The sequence below is a fragment of the Eumetopias jubatus genome, unplaced genomic scaffold, assembly GCF_037043125.1.
Source record: "Eumetopias jubatus isolate StellerSeaLion01/CBP00866 unplaced genomic scaffold, mEumJub1_p1.0 scaffold_12, whole genome shotgun sequence".
Classification (NCBI taxonomy): domain Eukaryota; kingdom Metazoa; phylum Chordata; class Mammalia; order Carnivora; family Otariidae; genus Eumetopias; species Eumetopias jubatus.
Genome location: NW_028274818.1, coordinates 112206743 through 112223843, shown reverse-complemented (window position 1 = coordinate 112223843; position 17101 = coordinate 112206743). Strand labels below are relative to the sequence as shown.

The window sequence follows — 17101 nt, the reverse complement described above, 5'->3', positions numbered from 1 at the left end:
TTGAGTTCTAGTTTCAAAGCATTGTGGTCTGAAAATATGCAGGGAATGATCCCAATCTTTTAGTACCGGTTGAGACCTGATTTGTGACCTAGAATTTGATCAATTCTGGAGAATGTTCCATGGGCACTAGAGAAGAATGTGTATTCCGTTGCTTTGGGATGGAATGTTCTGAATATGTCTGTGAGGTCCATTTGGTCCAGTGTGTCATTTAAAGTCTTTATTTCCTTGTTGATCTTTTGCTTAGATGATCTGTCCATTTCAGTCAGGGGGGTCATAAAGTCCCCCACTATTATTTGATTGTTGTCAATGTGTTTCTTTGCTTTTGTTATTAATTGCCTTATATAATTGGCTGCTCCCATGTTTGAGGCATAGATATTTACAATTGTTAGATCTTCTTGTTGGATAGACCCTTTAAGTAGGATATAGTGTCCTTCCTCATCTCTTATTACAGTCTTTGTTTTAAAATCTAGTTTGTCTGATATAAGGATTGCCACCCCAGCTTTCTTTTGGTGTCCATTAGCATGGTAAATGGTTTTCCACCCCCTCACTTTCAATCTGGGGGTGTCTTTGTGTCTAAAATGAGTCTCTTGCAGACAGCATATGGATGGGTCTTGTTTTTTAATCCAATCTGATAGCCTGTGTCTTTTGATTGGGGCATTTAACCCATTTACATTCAGGGTAACTATTGAAAGTATGAATTTAGTGCCATTGTATTGCCTGTAAGGTGACTGTTACTGTATGTTGTCTGTGTTCCTTTCTGATCTTTGCTGCTTTTAGGCTCTCTCTTTGCTTAGAGGACCCCTTTCAATATTTCTTGGAGGGCTGGTTTCGTGTTTCTAAATTCCTTCAGTTTTTGTTTGTTCTGGAAGCTTTTTATCTCTCATTCTATTTTCGATGACAGCCTAGCTGGATATAGTATTCTTGGCTGCATATTTTTCTCGTTTAGTGCTCTGAAGATATCTTGCCAGTCCTTTCTGGCCTGCCAGGTCTCTGTGGATAGTTCTGTTGCCAATCTAATGTTTCTACCATTGTAGGTTACATATCTCTTCTCCTGAGCTGCTTTCAGGATTTTCTCTTTGTCTCTGAGACTCGTAAGTTTTACTATTAGATGTCGGGGTGTTGACCTATTATTATTGATTTTGAGAGGGGTTCTTTGTGCCTCCTGGATTTTGATGCCTGTTTCCTTCCTCACATTACGGAAGTTCTCTGTTATTATTTGCTCCAATATACCTTCTGCCCCTCTCTCTCTCTCTTCTTCTTCTGGGATCCCAATTATTCTAATGTTGTTTCGTCTTATCGTATCACTTATCTCTCGAATTCTGCCCTCGTGATCCTGTAGTTGTTTCTCTCTCTTTTTCTCAGCCTCTTTATTTTCCATCATTTGGTCTTCTATATCGCTGATTCTCTCTTCTGCCTCATTTATCCTAGCATTTAGTGCCCCCATTTTTGATTGCACCTCATCAATAGCCTTTTTGATTTCGACTTGGTTAGATTTTAGTTCTTTTATTTCTCCCGAAAGGGTTTCTCTCATAACTTCCACGCTTTTTTCAAGCCCAGCTAGTATCTTTAAACTCATGATTCTGAACTCTAGGTCCGACATCGTACTAATGTCCGTATTGAGTAGGTCCCTGGCTGACGGTACTACCTCTTGTTCTTTTTGCTGAGGTGATTTTTTTCGTCTTGTCATTTTGTCCAGAGGAGAATAGATGAATGAGAGAACAAAATGCTAACAGGTTTACAACGTCCCCAGCAAATATACTGTATACAAATCAGAAAAGACCTGAAACCAGGGGAAAAGAAAGGGAAAGAAAGAAAAAAGAAAGAGAAAAAAAAGAAAAAAAAAAGATAAAAACAAAGCAGAACAATACAAAAAAAGCAGAATATGATCAAATATGATCAGGCTAGTGCATAGATCAGTGCCACACACTAGATTTTGGGCGTATTTTGGTCTGTTAGAAAAAAGTGCCTCCTAAAATTTTAAAGGAAGAAAGACATATATGTTCAAAATAAGGGTTGATACAATGAACGGATGGAAGATGACTGTAAAGATGAAAATTATAAAAGATTTTATAGAAGGACTTGATAAGATAAGAAGTTGTTTGAAAAAAGAAAGAAGATTTAAGAAAAAAAAAGGAAAAAGGGAGAGAATGTGATCAGGCAGGAGACTAGAACAGAACCATACACTAGTGATTTAGGGTATATTTTGATCTGTTAGAAGAAACTGTATCTCAAAATTTTAAAGAGAGAACAACTTACATATATATGCCAAAAATAAGTGTAACTACTATGAAAGGATAAAATATGACTCTAAAAATGAAAAATAAAAAATGTTTTTTTTTATAAAAAGGGATTGATAAGATGTTGGTTGAAAAAGGGAAAAAGAAAAATAAAAAAAAAACAGTTAACAAAATTTAAGTTTGATGAAATAATGAATCACGGTAAAAAAAAAAGCCATGAATTCTACGTGCAGTATTCCCCTAGCGCTGGAGTTCTGCCGTTCTCCGTGATCGGTAAACTTGGTCTTGGCTTGCTGGCCTTTCGTGCTGATCTTCTGGGGGAGGGGCCTGTTGCTGTGGTTTCCAAATGTCTTTGCCGGAGGCTAAGTTGCCCCACCCTTGTCGGTCCGGGCTAAGGAAGCTGCTCGGGTGCTCTCTCAGGAGCTTTTGTTCCCTGCAAGCTCTCCGCACAGCTTTGGAAGACCAGGGCAAAAATGGTGGCCTCCCAATCTCCACCCGGAGGAGCTGAGAACTCGGGGCCCCGCTCCTCAGTGTGCCCTCAGAGAAAAGCAGTCACTCCCGTCTCCCCGGTCTCCGGCCGCACTCCGTGCTCACCCGGCCTGTGACCGAGCGTTGCTATCTCTGGCACCTGAACCCGTGTGGAGTCTCCAAACCCAGCAGATCCCTGCGGTTCGTTACCGCGCCGCTCCTGCCCGGGAAGGAAGGGGAGTCTCCCAGCTCTGCCGCTTGTTGGGTCCCTGCTGGAGGAGCAGTGGCCCGACTGGGCAGCGGATCACAGTTTATGGCAACCCCGAGCTGAGAGCCCGCGCCTCGGCTCCGTCTCTGCAGCCGGCTTCCCTGCTCTGATACCTGGGAGCTCTGGCGCACTCAGGCACCCCCGGTCTTTCTCTGACCCCAAGGGTCCTGAGACCACACTGTCCCGGGAGGATTCCACCCCCTGCTTAGCCACTGCAGCGACGTCCCTCAGCCGAGTCAACTTCTAAAAGGTCCGATTTTGTGCTCCGCGGCTCTAGCACTTGTCAGAAGCGGCCAGTGGAGGCCCCTCCCTCACCGTTTATCCTCCTGAATATCGCCTTGGATTCACTTCTCCGCAGGTCCTACCTTCCAGTAAGTGGTTGCTTCTCTGTTCAGAGAGTTGTTGCTACTCTCCTCTTCGATCTCCTGTTGAGTTCGTAGGTGTTCAGAATGGTTTGATCGTTGTTCAGCTGAATTCCTGAGACCAGACGAAATCTAGGTCTCCTACTCCTCCGCCATCTTGCTCCGCCCCCCAATACCACACCACCTGGATTATCATAGCTTTATCTTAAAATCAAGTAGTGTGATTCTTCTGACTTTATTCTACTTTTTCATAGTTGTTTTCGCTATACTATTTCCTTTGCCTTTCCATAAACTTGTTGAATCAGCTAGTTTATATCCAAAAACATCCTGGTAGATTTTTGATTGGATTGTTTTGAATGTATAGATCAATTTAGTGAGAATTGACATCTTCACTATGTGAGTCTACCAGTCCATGAACACAGTATATCTCTGAACTTACTATTTAAGTCTTGATTACTTTTATCAGCATTCTGTGTTTTCAGCATACAGATCCTGTGCATATCTTATTAGATTTATACCTAAGTATTGCAATTTTGGAGCTATTGAAATTAATTATGGGAATGCAAACTGGTATAGCACTTGTGGAATAAAATTTCAGCCGCATTTATGAAATGTTAAACAATTCACACCCTCTCCACTCTAACCCAATGTCTGTGTTAGTATGTATATCTTATTAGAAAACATTCATATCTACCCAAGGATTCAGGTCAAAGATGTTGTTTTCATTTTATTAGTCATACAATAAAGGGAAAACAACTTGTTTCCACCAGGAAAAAATTGTGTATGTGATTAATTATGGTATATACAAACTTTAACATTCCAGGGAATACTTTCAAAAGTGAGGTAGGTGTATATGTGCTGTTATTGGAAGATCCTGCATCCATTTTATTAAGTGACAAAAGGTAGTGGCAGATCAATATGCACAGTATTATGGGTTAGGTTGAATAGAAACAATATATTTGTAGAGCATATCTATGAAAAAGCCATAGTCACCTTTAGAATAACACGCACTAGGGGCGCCTGGGTGGCTCAGCTGGTTAAGCGTCCGACTCTTGATTTCGGTTCAAGTCATGATCTCAGGGTCCTGAGACCGAGCTCCGAATCAGGCTCTGCATGGAGCCGGCTTGAGGGTCTCTCTCTCTCTCTCTCTCTATTTGACCCTCCCTCCATCACACACTCTTTCTCTCTCTCAAAGAAAAGAAAATATTTTAAATTAAAAAAATAAAAATACACACTAGATTGTTAGTCATGGTGACTTCTGAGGAGGAGGCTGAATTGTGGAGGAACTTTGAAAAGGGGATATTGTGACTCATCTGTATTTTTAGAAGTTTTTTTGCAATAGGAAGATATGCACTAGTACCTTCTTAAGTAAAATTGCTAGATAAGCCTAACAAAAAAAGCGGCTGCATGAAAGTAACTGCTAACTGATGCAACAAACTGTGACATTTGAAGGGCTAACACAACAGAAGTGCATCTTTGTGCACACAAATTCTGATACAGTTTGGCAGGGGCCCTCTGCTTTTCCTAGACCCTGGGTCCAGGTTGCTTTCATCTTGTGGCTCCCCTATCTCAACACGGGGTCACCATGTTTGCTGGTGAATCAAGGGAGACAGCATGGAGTGGACACACTGGCTCGCAAACACCTGGATGTGAGAAACAATGCTTCTGCTCACATCTCCATGGCAAAGGGTCATCACACAACCCTCCCTAACTACAAGGGGACTGGCAAGGTGGTGTCCCCTGTATTCTGGAAGGAAAGCAAGACACACTATGGATGAACATTAAAGTTTCTCCCATGTATTGTTACACAGTAGGGGCTTAACCAAATGCAACTATTATAATTTGTTATGACTGACTTTATTGCTGGGAGGAGTTTCTTTTTTTAAGATTTTTTTATTTGTCAGTGAGAGAGAGAGAGAGAAAGAGATTGCACAAGCAGGGGGAGCAGCGGGCAGAGGGAGAAGCAGGCTCCCCATTGAGCAGGGAGCCTGATGTGGGACTCGAGCCCAGGACCCTGGGATCATGACCTGAGCCAAAGGCAGATGCTTAACTGACTGAGCCACCCAGGCATCCCAGGGGAGGAGTTTTTGAGGTCAGTTTGCCTTGGAATTCTTTGAACTTTTCAAGCACCTGTGTGACAGATACTTTCAAGTACAGGATGACATCTAATTTTCAAACGATTCTGTGATTCCAGCAGGGAGGATATACTTTCTTCATTTAGTGACCAGAGGATTACTACAGAGAGTAAGGTTCTATGTTGGGGGAGAGAAGGTGATTCCTAGCTGTTCCATGGGGACCAGTGATGAGCTCCTTAGCAGGCCAGGTTCAAGAGTGAGACAGAGGAGCACACAGGGGAATACCAGGGAAAGGCTGCTGTAATTCGGGAAAGTGCCAGGTCTGGAAAAAATGCCAGCGCCTGGGCAGTCAGTTTTCAAAGAACTCTGAGGCTCAGGCAGAAGAACTCTAGGTTAATAAAGCCCACAGACTGTACCCAAAACCTGTTTGATTCTCATTGTCACCTTCCTTCCTTAGCAACAGGTTTTTTAGTACCTTAGCCACAGCATCCTTCTTTTTGTCACCTGGAAGACACCATGCTGTCCTCAGGAATGATGTAGGACTCGGAAGGTTGGCCACAGGCTGCAGTGGGTGGGAACAGCGTGGACTCTACACGAATTCAGACCCGGGTTCTAGTCGCTGCCCTGTCACTCACTAGCCACGTGATCCTGGGAAAATGACTAAGTCCTAGGAGCCTCAGGTTCTTTCTGAAGTGAGTGAGTTAAGTGAGTGGGTTTGATAAGCCCCGTCTTGCAGGACTGCAGGAATGCATGTGATATATGGAAAGCAACTTGCACAGTGCTTGGCACATATTGGAACTTTGATGAATGGCAGTGATTTCAAGTGTTGTTTTGATCCCAGGGCCTTCCACTCTCTCCTCTGGGGTATTTTATTTATTTATTTATTTATTTATTTATTTATTTATTTTGTTACCCAGGTCATGTTAGAGAATGTGCAGCTCAATAGGACATGGAATAGCTAATCAGCCAAAGAGGGTGCTTCATAAGTAAAACTCAATCCATTTTCTAAATCAGAGGATATATATGAGATATATGGGAATATGTGTGGCATTCAGCTGTGAGGGAATTGTCCCAGCTGGACACAATACAAAGCTCCTAGAATGTGAGTCAAAGACCAGCTCCTTCCCTCCCTCCCAGCTGCTCTTCCACCAAACCACTCCTTTCACTCATTTCTCCCCTGACCAAAACCTAGACCTTGCTTACTTATAGCTGTCCAAATTACACTCCAGATAATCAAACTAAAATGACTTTTTAAGCAGTGGGTTCTGGCTTTGCATGGTCAGGACAAGAGTGCCAGTCTAGAGTCTTCTGGGCTCCACTTCAAAGAAATATCACTGTATTTCTTCAGAAATACTTGCAGATGACGGATATAAAACACCTAGTCTGTGCACTGTGTTCAAGGCCTTGGGATGAGAGTGGAGGCTACCTTCTTTTCCTGCCCCAGGAGGAGATTTCTCCCTGGTTTGTCCATGATCCAGAAGGAACTTCTCAGAGCAATTATCCATTCCAGACTTTGCTCCCACCTCTAAGGTACGCTGTCTCCAAGTAGGGCCACTGTCACCCCCCCAGGTTCACGGTAATCAGCTGCACAGAAGGAAGCACGGTGACCTGACACCCTGAGCCACCCAAGGCCAGGGGCACTTCCACTGCAGTGCTTGCCCCGGGAGCCACACTCCCTCACCCTTCTTCCATTTCTTCTGCAGGTCTCAGGGCACCTCTCCCCACTTTCCTGCCATGAGTGCAGCTGCTAGACTGTCCCCTAAGGGTGGAACGTGTCCTGCTTTTCCTAATGTCCTCACTGCTCACACACAGGGCCTTCCAGAGAGCAGAGCTCAGCCCATGTCTGGGAATCAAGGAGCCAGTGAGCAGGGCTCCCTCTGTGCTGAGATGTCATTTCTCCTCTTTTCTTGAAGAACTAAGTGAATGAAGGCGCACGCATCTGTGTTACTTTTGCAGAATGACAGAAGAGAAGGAGTAAGAAGCAAAAATGAATAATCTTTTATTTCCGTATTTCCTGACCCCGTCACTTGACTGCTCCGTTTTTCCACCTTTCCAACAAATTCCTATGCCAATGCCCCGTAATTTCATTCCAGAACCCAAACAAGGAGGGAAGATCTCCCACCTTATTTCCAGAACATGACAAAACTCTTAAAACTCTTGAACTGGGTAAGTCCAAATGCTGTGGGGTGGATGTCACGCACACATTTACCTGCCGAAGCTGGTTAAAACTTGTACTCCAAGGAACAATATTTGAGAGCTTCCTCAAGAAACCCAAGCTCTGGATGTCAGAGTCATCGCAGAGAACAGGCCCCCAGAGATGCTGGCTCTTCACCCTGCTTTCTTCCCCCAACCCTCCCTGGCCCTGCCTTACTTAGAACTCCCGGGGCTCTCTCTTTTCACACACACACAGGGAAGAACCAAAATGTGGCCTCACTTCATGCCCAGCACCCTGCAGGAGAAGCTGCCGACCCCACCAAAGCCTGGAAAGGGCCTGGCCGCCACTGGGACTCAGGCCTCCTCTCCCTCATCTCTCACAGCTCCTTCAGACAGGGCCAGGGAGGAAGCCAGCTGCCCGCGCCTGACCCGGAGCAAATACTCCAGAACTTGAAACTTGCTGGTTCAGCATGGGCCCTGTGACCCCACGGGAACTCGTAGTGGGCAGGGTCCCTGCCAGGCACCTGCCAGTACTCCAGGTACCCTTCCTGCACCCAGACTTTGGTGAGGAGCTCCCTGGGCTCCCCATAGATGATGTGCTTCTGGCTGGCATACACCCCCATGAGCCCCAGCGTTTCCCACACCTCTTCCTCGGGGGCACGGTTGCCATGCAGGAGGCTCACCCCCAGTAGCAGCACCAGGAGGCCGGTCTTGGGCATGCTATGCTCACCGCTCAGCATCCCATCACAGGTGAGACCCAGGACATTGGCCAGGACGTAGGAGTGGTCACTGCGGTCCACTTCCTTCACGTCCACGCCAAAGACCAGCTGCATGCACTCGGAGGCTTGGCCCAAGATCACTGGGAAGTCGTCCTGGTAATCTTTGCTGACGATCTCGAGCACCTCTGCCTGGCGGGTCGGCTGCTTGTTGCGGTATTTGAGGAGCAGGAACTCCACCAGGGCAGTCATTTTCACGTGGAGTTTGTCCTGGAGAGAGGGTTCCGTGACTTCCGGCTCTTCCCAGGTGCTCGAACCCTCCTCATCTAAGCTGCTGGGACCTCCTCTTCCCCACCCCCCAACAGCTGTGCCTCCACCAGGCCCTGGGCTGGGCCTGGGTCTTCCTCCATTAGCTCCTGACCCCCGGTTTTTTAAACTCTTTTTTTTTTTAAGATTTTATTTATTTATTTGACAGAGAGAGACACAGCGAGAGAGGGAACACAAGCAGGGGGAGTGGGAGAGGGAGAAGCAGGCTTCCCGCGGAGCAGAGAGCCCGATGCGGGGCTCGATCCCAGGACCCTGGGATCATGACCTGAGCCGAAGGCAGACGCTTAACGACTGAGCCACCCAGGCGCCCCCTGACCCCTGGTTTTTTAAAGCAGGCCCCCAGCCTCTGTCAGACCTTGATGCGGACGTCCTGACACACCGCCTGTGGACTTGGCACAAACAGGCCTCCCAGGGCGGACAGCAGGGGCAGGCTTCAGTGCGTTGTCCCTGTTCTGGAGTCCAGGTCCCTCCCTGAGCCCTCCCTCAGGGATTTCAGCATGAGCCGCAGCACCGCTGGTGATGCTGTCTCTGCTGTCTCCAGGCCCGTTCCCTCCGACCAAAGCCCTCACTGCCCTGAGAGCCACGGGCAAAGACTGTGGACGTCGCATCAGGCTACAAAGTCCAGGGATTCCCTGAGATGGGTCCTTCGGGTCCCTTAGCCCTACTCTCTGTTCCCCATCTGGACAACCTGGATGGCCGGTGCCCTCATCCCTGCTCCTGAGGGCCACTCCTCACAACAAGCGCTCAGTGTCTCTGGGACCCAGAGCAGAAGCCAGGACACGCCTCATGTCACCGTTGTCTCACCCAGAGGCCTCCCAGGACTGATTCTCTACTGGGTCTGGGGTCCTTCATTCCTCCCTCTGGTCCTCACCTTGACTCCTGACAGAACCTGGGCCCTCCTGCCCCTGTCCCCACACGTGTGTGCGTGTGCTTGCCTTTGGCATTTGCACAACAATGGTCGGGAAGGCATCAGAAGAAAGAACCAGCAAACTTCTATCTCTTCAGCTTCTGACCCCCATCCCTTGCTTCTTCCATTCTTGCGCCTTTCCAACCCATCCCTAGACCAATGCCCTGTGATTTCGGTCCAGAGCCCACACAAGTAGGCAAGGTGTCCAGGCTGGTGTCCAGGGCATGAAAAAAAACTTTTTCTTAAAGGTATTTATTTATTTGAGAAAGAGAAAGCACACACAGGGGAGAGAGAGAAGCAGAGTCTCCACTGAGCAGGGAGCCCCATGTGGGGTGTGATCCCAGGATCCTGAGATCCTGACCTGAGCCGATGGCAGACGCTTAACCAACAGAGGACCCAGGCACGCCAAGACCATGATAAAACTCTTAACTCTTGGACTGGGTAAGAACAAATGCTGCAGAGTGGATGGTACTCACACAATCAGCCCCTGAAGCGGCTGAAACCTTCTATGGCAAGGAACCCCACAGGAGAGCTTCCGCAAGGACACCAAGCTCTGGATGTGGGAGTCATCCCAGGAAACAACCCCCCCACCCGCAGGAGGCTCCTTGCCCTGCTTTCTTCTCCCAACCCTTCCTGGCCCTGCACTCCTTAAAAAGCCCAGGGCTCTGTCTTCACGGGCACACACACACACACACACACAGGGAAGAACCAGCAAGCGGCCCCACTTCATGCCCAGCACCCCGCAGGAGAGGCTGCTGAACCCAGCAAAGCCTGGAAAGGGCCTGGCGGATGCCAGGGCTCAGGCCGCCTCTTCCTCATCTCTCACAGTCCCTTCAGACAGGGCCAGGGAGGAAGCCAGCTGCCCGCGCCTGACCTGGAGCAAATACTGCAGCATTTGCAACTTGCTGGTTTCGGCGTGGGCCCTGGAACCCCACGGGACGTCGTAGGAGGCAGGTCACTTCCGGGCACCTGCCGGTACTCCACGTACCCTCCCTGCACCCAGACCTTGGTGAGGAGCTCCCTCGGCTCCCTGTAGATGATGTGCTCCTGGCCGGCATACACCCCCATGACCCTCAGCGTTTCCCACACCTCCTCCTCAGGGGCACGGTCACCATGCAGGAGGCTCACCCCCAGGAGGCCGGTCTTGGGCACTCCCTGCTCACCGCAAATCATCCCATCATAGGTGAGGCCCAGGATGGGGACCAGGATGTAGGAGTGGTCGCTGGGGTCCACTTCCTTCACATCCATACCAAAGACCAGCTGCAAGCACTTGGAGGCCTGGCCCAAGATCACAGGGAAGGCATCCAGGGCATCCTGGCCGACGATCTCCAGCATCTCTGCCTGGCTGGTCGGCTCCTTGATGTGATACTTGAGGAGCAAGAACTCCACCAGCTCGGCCAGCTTCCCCTGGATTATGTTTTGGAGCCCCGGCTGGGCTTCTTCGGGCTCCTCACGGGGGCTGGCGCCCTCCTCATCGGACCTGCTGGAGCCCTGGTCAGGCTGGTTGCAGGCAGTGGCTGCTTGGGCAGTGGGGGAGGGGCAGGCACTCAGAGAGCTCTGGGGACGACTCTGGAACCCAGCAGCAGACCCCTCCTCCGAGGGGACCAGAAAGAGGGCAGAGCAGGAGCCCGATGGGGCGGCGGACTGGGAGGAGGCCAAGGTGGAGAAGGAGGGGGGGGTGCGGGGGACCTTCTCCTCCCCAGCCCCCAACAGCTGTGCCTCCACCAGGCCCTGGGCCAGGCCCGGGTCTTCCTCCAGCTTCCAGAGCTCACCCCTCTGACCCAGGGGCATGGCGTTTGTGTCGGGCTGACCCTGAAGAAAGAGGTGGGACGGCTCCTCAGGGTGCAGCCCAGGCAGCAGAGGCCTGAAGTCCTGGAGCTGACAGTGCGCTGCGTCGGACTTGGGTGCTGAGGGGTCCCCTCTGGGGTGGGATGGGCGAGCCCCTAGCTCCATGCTCAGAGCAAGTACCTCACCTTGACCAGTGGCCCTCACCTGCACCTCCCCTGCTCTGGGACCTTAGAGGCTCCTGCCTCAGACCTAGGCCTCGACTCTGAATTCTGGAAGCCCCTGGAGGAGAAAAGGAGTCATTTCAGGGTGCAGACACAGAGCACGGCCCACGGCCCCCAGTGGGGCAGGAGGGCTGGTGCGGATTCTGTGAGGTCCCCATCCGTCCAAGCTGGGTGGTCCCCTCCTTGGCCCCTCAGGGGACTGCTATTTCCCCTGGCAGGGCCTGGAGCCCTGCAGCCTGAGGCCACAGGGTCACAGCAAGGCCGCACAGCCCTGAGACCCCACAGAAGGTAAGCCAGGGGGCCCACCTCTGCCCACGCCTGCCAGAGGTCTAAGGGCTCGTCTCGGGATCCCAGGGACGGCCAAGCTCGGCTGCTGTCTCTGCTGGGATGGGAGAACCTCTCCGTCTGTACCATGACCCCACGGAAGGCCTGGGAAAACTCCCTGTGTTGACGGGAGGCCACCCTCCTGGTGCCAAGGCCTCATCTCTGGGAGACGCCAGAAGGAAAAGTCAGGAGACACAACATGGCCCACCGATTGCCCGTCTCCCCAGGGCTGGCAGCAGCGTCAGGGTAGGCCTGGGCCCTAAGGATCCTGCTGTGGGAGGCATCCCCTCATTTCTCATCTGCCCCCCACCATCAGGGCCAGACCCAGAGCCAGGGCACCTGCCTCCTCTCCTACCCGAGTCCAGACCCTCAGGCCCAGGCCCTCTCCATCCTGAGAGGAAGGATCTGGAGAGGAGGAGGGACTCAGCCTGACAGGCCCCACCCAGGGTTCCCAGGGCCTCCAGGTAGGGGCTGCACAGACTTCTGGGCCATCCCTTCGTGGTCCCAAGGGGTGGGTGGGGAGTCACTCACTCCTCCCTCGGGTGTCCCCACACTGATTCTTGGCAGAAGCAGGGACTCCTGTGTGTCTCCCAGGTGCGCTTCCCCAGATGACCTGACCCCGACCTCTCCCAGCATGGTCCTCACCTCCCTGAGAGCTCCGAGAAGAGGGTGAGGAGCCAGCACGTCCTGGTCCACGGCCACGTCTCCATCCACCCCCTCAGCCCCCGGCAAGATCCCAAAGGGCTGGTTGTAGGGACGGGCCACTCTGTCCTGGGGTGGGGATACCCTCAGGCCCCCAGGACGCTAATCTTCTTTCTTCCTGCCAGGGCCTGCGCTTCTTCCAGGTCCCCAATGTGAGACAGAAGCCATGTGCCCCTCAGACCAAGACCTCAGCTCCCCGAGGACTCCCGCCTTCTGGCCCATGAGACAAGTGAGCATGCGTGCCAGGTTGGGCCCCCGCTGACCGATCCTCCCTGGTTTGGGCACTGCCAGACTCCGGTGCCCTGGCTTCTTTGCTGAGATGGGGTGGAGGGGGTATGGCCAGTCCTCCCCCAGGGTCCTCACCCTGAGTCCCAACCGGACCCGTGCCCCGCCCCCCCGACCCCGCACTCCACCCTCACACACACACAGGCCCGCCCCACCCCAGGCCCGCTCCTTCTCACCACAGGGCCTCAGGCTCTAACAGCCAGATGTGGACCCCCGGACAGGAGGCATGGGCTCCTCCTCCACAAGGGTCCTCCTCCATGGCCTGTCCGTACTGCGGCCCAGTCAGTCCTCCCTCTGGTCCTCCCCTTCCATCCTGGCAGGACCGGGCTCAGCCTGGGCGACCCTGAAGCCTGCTCCTTCCACCCAGACCCCAGGCTCTAGGAAACGTGGCTGGGAAGTCAGGGCACACCCTAGGTGACCATCCAGCCCCGGGGCCTCCCGGGACCTAATCTGTTCGCTGTCCCCAATCCTGCAGTCCTCCTTCTGGTCCTCGTATTTTCACCCAGCAACACGTGGGCCACCGCCCCCCACCCGCATACTCGAGGCAGTGCTCCATCCAAACGGCCAGGGGTTCTCGGAGGCCCTGAGGCCAAAGTGGCCATGCACTGTGTGGTCTCTTCCATCCCAGGAGTATCCTGTGGCTGAATCAGGCCCGCAGTCCTGCGGGCTCCCTGGGGAGTCCCTTGGGGGTCCTCGCTTCGAGCCCTGGCAGGTCCTAGGCCACTCTGGCTGCTGTCCCCAAGCTGGTCTGCCATCACCAAGGCCCTCCCTGCCCTGAGCCAACCGGGGTAAGTCTGTGGCTAACACGTGTGGCCACGAAGCCCAGGGCTTCCCAAGGCTGAGATGGGGCGTCCAGGTCTCTCGGGCCTTCTTCTGATCTCCACCAGGACTCCCTGGGTGCCTATGCCTCCGCCTGTCCCTACTGCCTGTGGATCAGCTCCAGAGCACCGGGGCATCCCGTGTCTGGGACACCCGGATGGGCGAGTGGGGGACACACAAGCGCACGCACGAACACAATCGGGGTGTCCCCGTCCTCCACTCAGGCCTCTAGGGACTGACTCTGGGCTGGGGTCCAGGGTCTCTCAGTCCTCCCTCTGCAACTTCAGCATAAACCCCAACAGGACCTGGGCCTGCCCCTCTGCCCCCTGAGCGAGGCCCTGCTCCTTCGATCCACCAAGGACCCCAGGTTCTCGGGAGACCCAGATGCAGAAGTCCGCCGCACTGGCCACGTGTCCCCATCCCACCCAGCGGTGGCTTCTAGACTGACATCATGGGTGGGCTTCTGCGGGGCTCCCCTCTGTCCTCCCACAGGGTTTATCCCTGGCCTCCCCAAGCCACCCCCACCACGGGGTGACCAGGGCCCTCCCCTCTGCCCACCTGAGCATCTGCTCCTTTCATCAGGGCCTCACCTCAGTCTCTCTGAGACATGGACTCAGAAGTCCAGACTCACCACGTGTTCCAATCAGCCCCCCTCCCCCCAATGGACCTTCCCTGACTGACGCTGTGCTGGGGTCCAGGGTCCTTCACTCCTCCCTCTGCATCCTCACCATAAAGTCCAGCAGGACATGAGGTCTCCCCTCTGCCCAACGAGGGAGGCCCTTCTCCTTCTGCCAAGGCATCCAGCGTCTTTGAGACCCGGATGCGGAAGTCAGGACTCACCACATTTTCCCATCACCGCCCCCCCACCACGGACCTTCTCAGACTGAGGCTGGGCAGGGGTCCAGGGTCCCGCAGTCCTCCCTCTGCATCCTCAGCGTGAAGCCCAGCAGGACTAGGGCCCACCCCTCTGCCCACCCAAGGGAGATCCAGCAATTGCACTACTGGGTATTTACCACAAAGATACAAAGGTAGGGACCCGAAGGGGTACGTGCACGCCAATGTTTATAGCAGCAATGTCCACAATAGCCAAACTGTGGAAAGAGCCAAGATGACCATCGACAGATGAATGGATAAAGAAGAAGTGGTATATATACACAATGGAATATTATGCAGCCATCAAAAGGAATGAGAGCTTGCCATTTGCAATGACGTGGCTGGAACGGGAGGGTGTTATGCTGAGTGAAATAAGTCAATCAGAGAAAGACATGTATGATATGACCTCACTGATATGAGGGATTCTTAATCTCAGGAAACAAACTGAGTGTTGCTGGAGTGGTCGGGGTGTGGGAGGGAGGGGGTGGCTGGGTGATAGACATTGGATAGGGTATGTGCTATGGTGAGCGCTGTGAATTGTGCAAGACTGTTGAATCACAGATCTGTACCTCTGAAACAAATAATGCAATATATGTTAAGAAAAAAAGAAGAAGATAGCAGGAGGGGAAGAATGAAGGGGAGTAAATCGCAGGGGGAGATGAACCATGAGAGACGATGGACTCTGAAAAACAAACTGAGGGTTCTAGAGGGGAGGGGGTGGGGGGATGGGTTAGCCTGATGATGCGTATTAAAGAGGGCACGTTCTGCCTGGAGCACTGGGTTTTATGCAAAAACAATGAATCATGGAACACTACATCAAAAACTAATGATGTAATGTATGGTGATTAAAATAACTATAAAAAATAATAATAATAAAAATCCCACCTCTTGGAAATCCAAGCTGTTAGGACAAAGGCATAGAAACCACACCCACAACTTAATAAAGGACAGGCATCCGGTTAGCCAGATGTTGCAGATCACCACCACTCTCACGAAGTCACTCCACAGTCAACTCAGGATCTGTGCTCTCCGCAGAATTACGAGGTGCGCCACATTCTTCCAATACTCCATCCTTAGAACAAAACCTTTAACTGTCCTCGTCGGTCCTGTGTGCAGGCTCACAGTGAGCCCTGCGAAAGCCAGACACCTTCTTGAGAGCACTCAGCCTCTCACGCCTATCCTAGCAGATGGGGGTGCTGTTCTCCCTGACTTCTGTACCAACTAGAAAATACTTTGAACAAGTCTTGTCATACTCCATGCAAAAGGCATATTCTTCATCTACAACATTACTGACTATGAAACACCACAGATTCCTCGCACCTTCTTGAACCTGGGTAAATTTTAGATACAGGTTGGCCAGAGCTATTAACCCCAATCCCCATACCCCCCCAACACACACCTCTACCTTCTGCATTCCAGACCAGTTTCCATCAACTTTGCTCATTCTCAGCCATTGTCTCTGCAGAAGAGTAGAGTAGTACTGAGGTGCCGGGACTGAGGTGCTAGGTACTAAGCCAGCACCTTGGACCCACTCGCTACCAGAAATCAATACTCATTTTATCAACAGATGCATCACAGAAGGCATTGCCACCATAGCAATTAGAAAAGTCATTACAACAGAGGACCTAACAACCTGTACCAGTCTCCATGGCCCCACTCCCTGGCTCCAAGGATTGGCTCCTCCATGGGCATGTGACCTGGTCCCAGCCAGGGAGGTAACAGAAAACTTGGGTCTCAGCCTTCAGAGCAAAGCATGGGGTGGACCGCCCAGTATAGGGGCTTTTCCATCACGACTGCAGAAGTGACCTAGGCCAGGCCAGTGCCAGCACCACAGAGGGCCCAGGAGGCCAGGGGCTCAAAAACATTGCTGAGGGCTGAATCAAACTCATCCTGAAGCCCACATGTGCCAGGTCCTCCACTGACTCATGAAAACCTTAAACATATTCATGATCTTGGCCTGAACAAGATGACCGTCTGCATGGTATATACCCCCAAGGTACACCCACTAGGCAATGGGGACATATTCAGCCAAACAATACCTACGTGTACTTCAACCACAGACAAACATCTTGTGGGAAGCTCCAGGCATTCAGATAAATGTGGGGGAGTTCCTGATGCCTTAATTGTTGGCCAGTCTCACTATCATCTTTCCTTTCAAGTTTAGGGGCCAGGGTCAGGCAGGATAGATCCCAGTGTATGCCCACGCTGCCATTTGAAAATAAGAGCCCTCTCCGCCATCGTAAATCAGGTTGCAAAACTGGGGTGTGGGAAACTGCCATCCATGGGCCAAATGTGGCCTCCCCCTGTATTCTGTAAATAAAGTGCAGCTGGAACATTAGTTATGGATGGTCTGTGGCTGCTTTTAAGCCACAGTGCAAGAGTGGAGTCACTGTCAGGGAGACCACGTGGATTGCAACGCCTAACAGAAAATCTTTACAGAAGATTTTACAGAAAAGTCTGTGCCGATCCCCATTCTAAAACGTAATATTATCATGTCACTCCTTTGAGCAGAACGTAGTGTTTTCTGGGGAAAAACTAATTTCTTTACCCGCGTAGGCGAGGAGTTCCATCATTT

General features: G+C 51.6%; 2 protein-coding genes across 2 annotated transcripts in view; both read right to left on the bottom strand.

Annotated features, from left to right (window-relative positions):
* LOC114203900 (melanoma-associated antigen 9-like) overlaps window positions 1-8532 on the bottom strand; it is a 36944-nt gene extending 28412 nt beyond the window's left edge. The window contains exon 1 of the mRNA XM_088017081.1: window positions 8007-8532. Coding sequence (XP_087873207.1) covers window positions 8007-8532 — 526 coding nt within the window. The remainder of the gene's footprint in view (window positions 1-8006) is intronic.
* A 1781-nt stretch (window positions 8533-10313) lies between these two features.
* On the bottom strand, window positions 10314-13093 carry LOC114203899 (melanoma-associated antigen 4-like). The gene is made up of 5 exons (XM_088017080.1): window positions 13011-13093; window positions 11507-11581; window positions 11287-11435; window positions 10450-11031; window positions 10314-10345 (listed from the first exon to the last, which is right to left on the bottom strand). The coding sequence occupies exons 1-5, from the start codon at window positions 13091-13093 to the stop codon at window positions 10314-10316; spliced, it is 921 nt and encodes a 306-aa protein (XP_087873206.1).
* Between the last annotated feature and the right edge of the window lie 4008 nt (window positions 13094-17101).

Coding starts and splice junctions, on each gene's coding strand:
- LOC114203899 (XM_088017080.1), bottom strand. CDS start 13,093: ATGGAGGAGGACCCTTGTGGAGGAGGAGCCCATGCCTCCTGTCCGGGG. Junction 11,582..13,010: donor TTAGAGCCTGAGGCCCTGTG/GTGAGAAGGAGC, acceptor TTTCTCCTCCAG/GGGCTTCCAGAATTCAGAGT. Junction 10,346..10,449: donor CCTGCCTCCTACGACGTCCC/GTGGGGTTCCAG, acceptor CCCTGTCTGAAG/GGACTGTGAGAGATGAGGAA.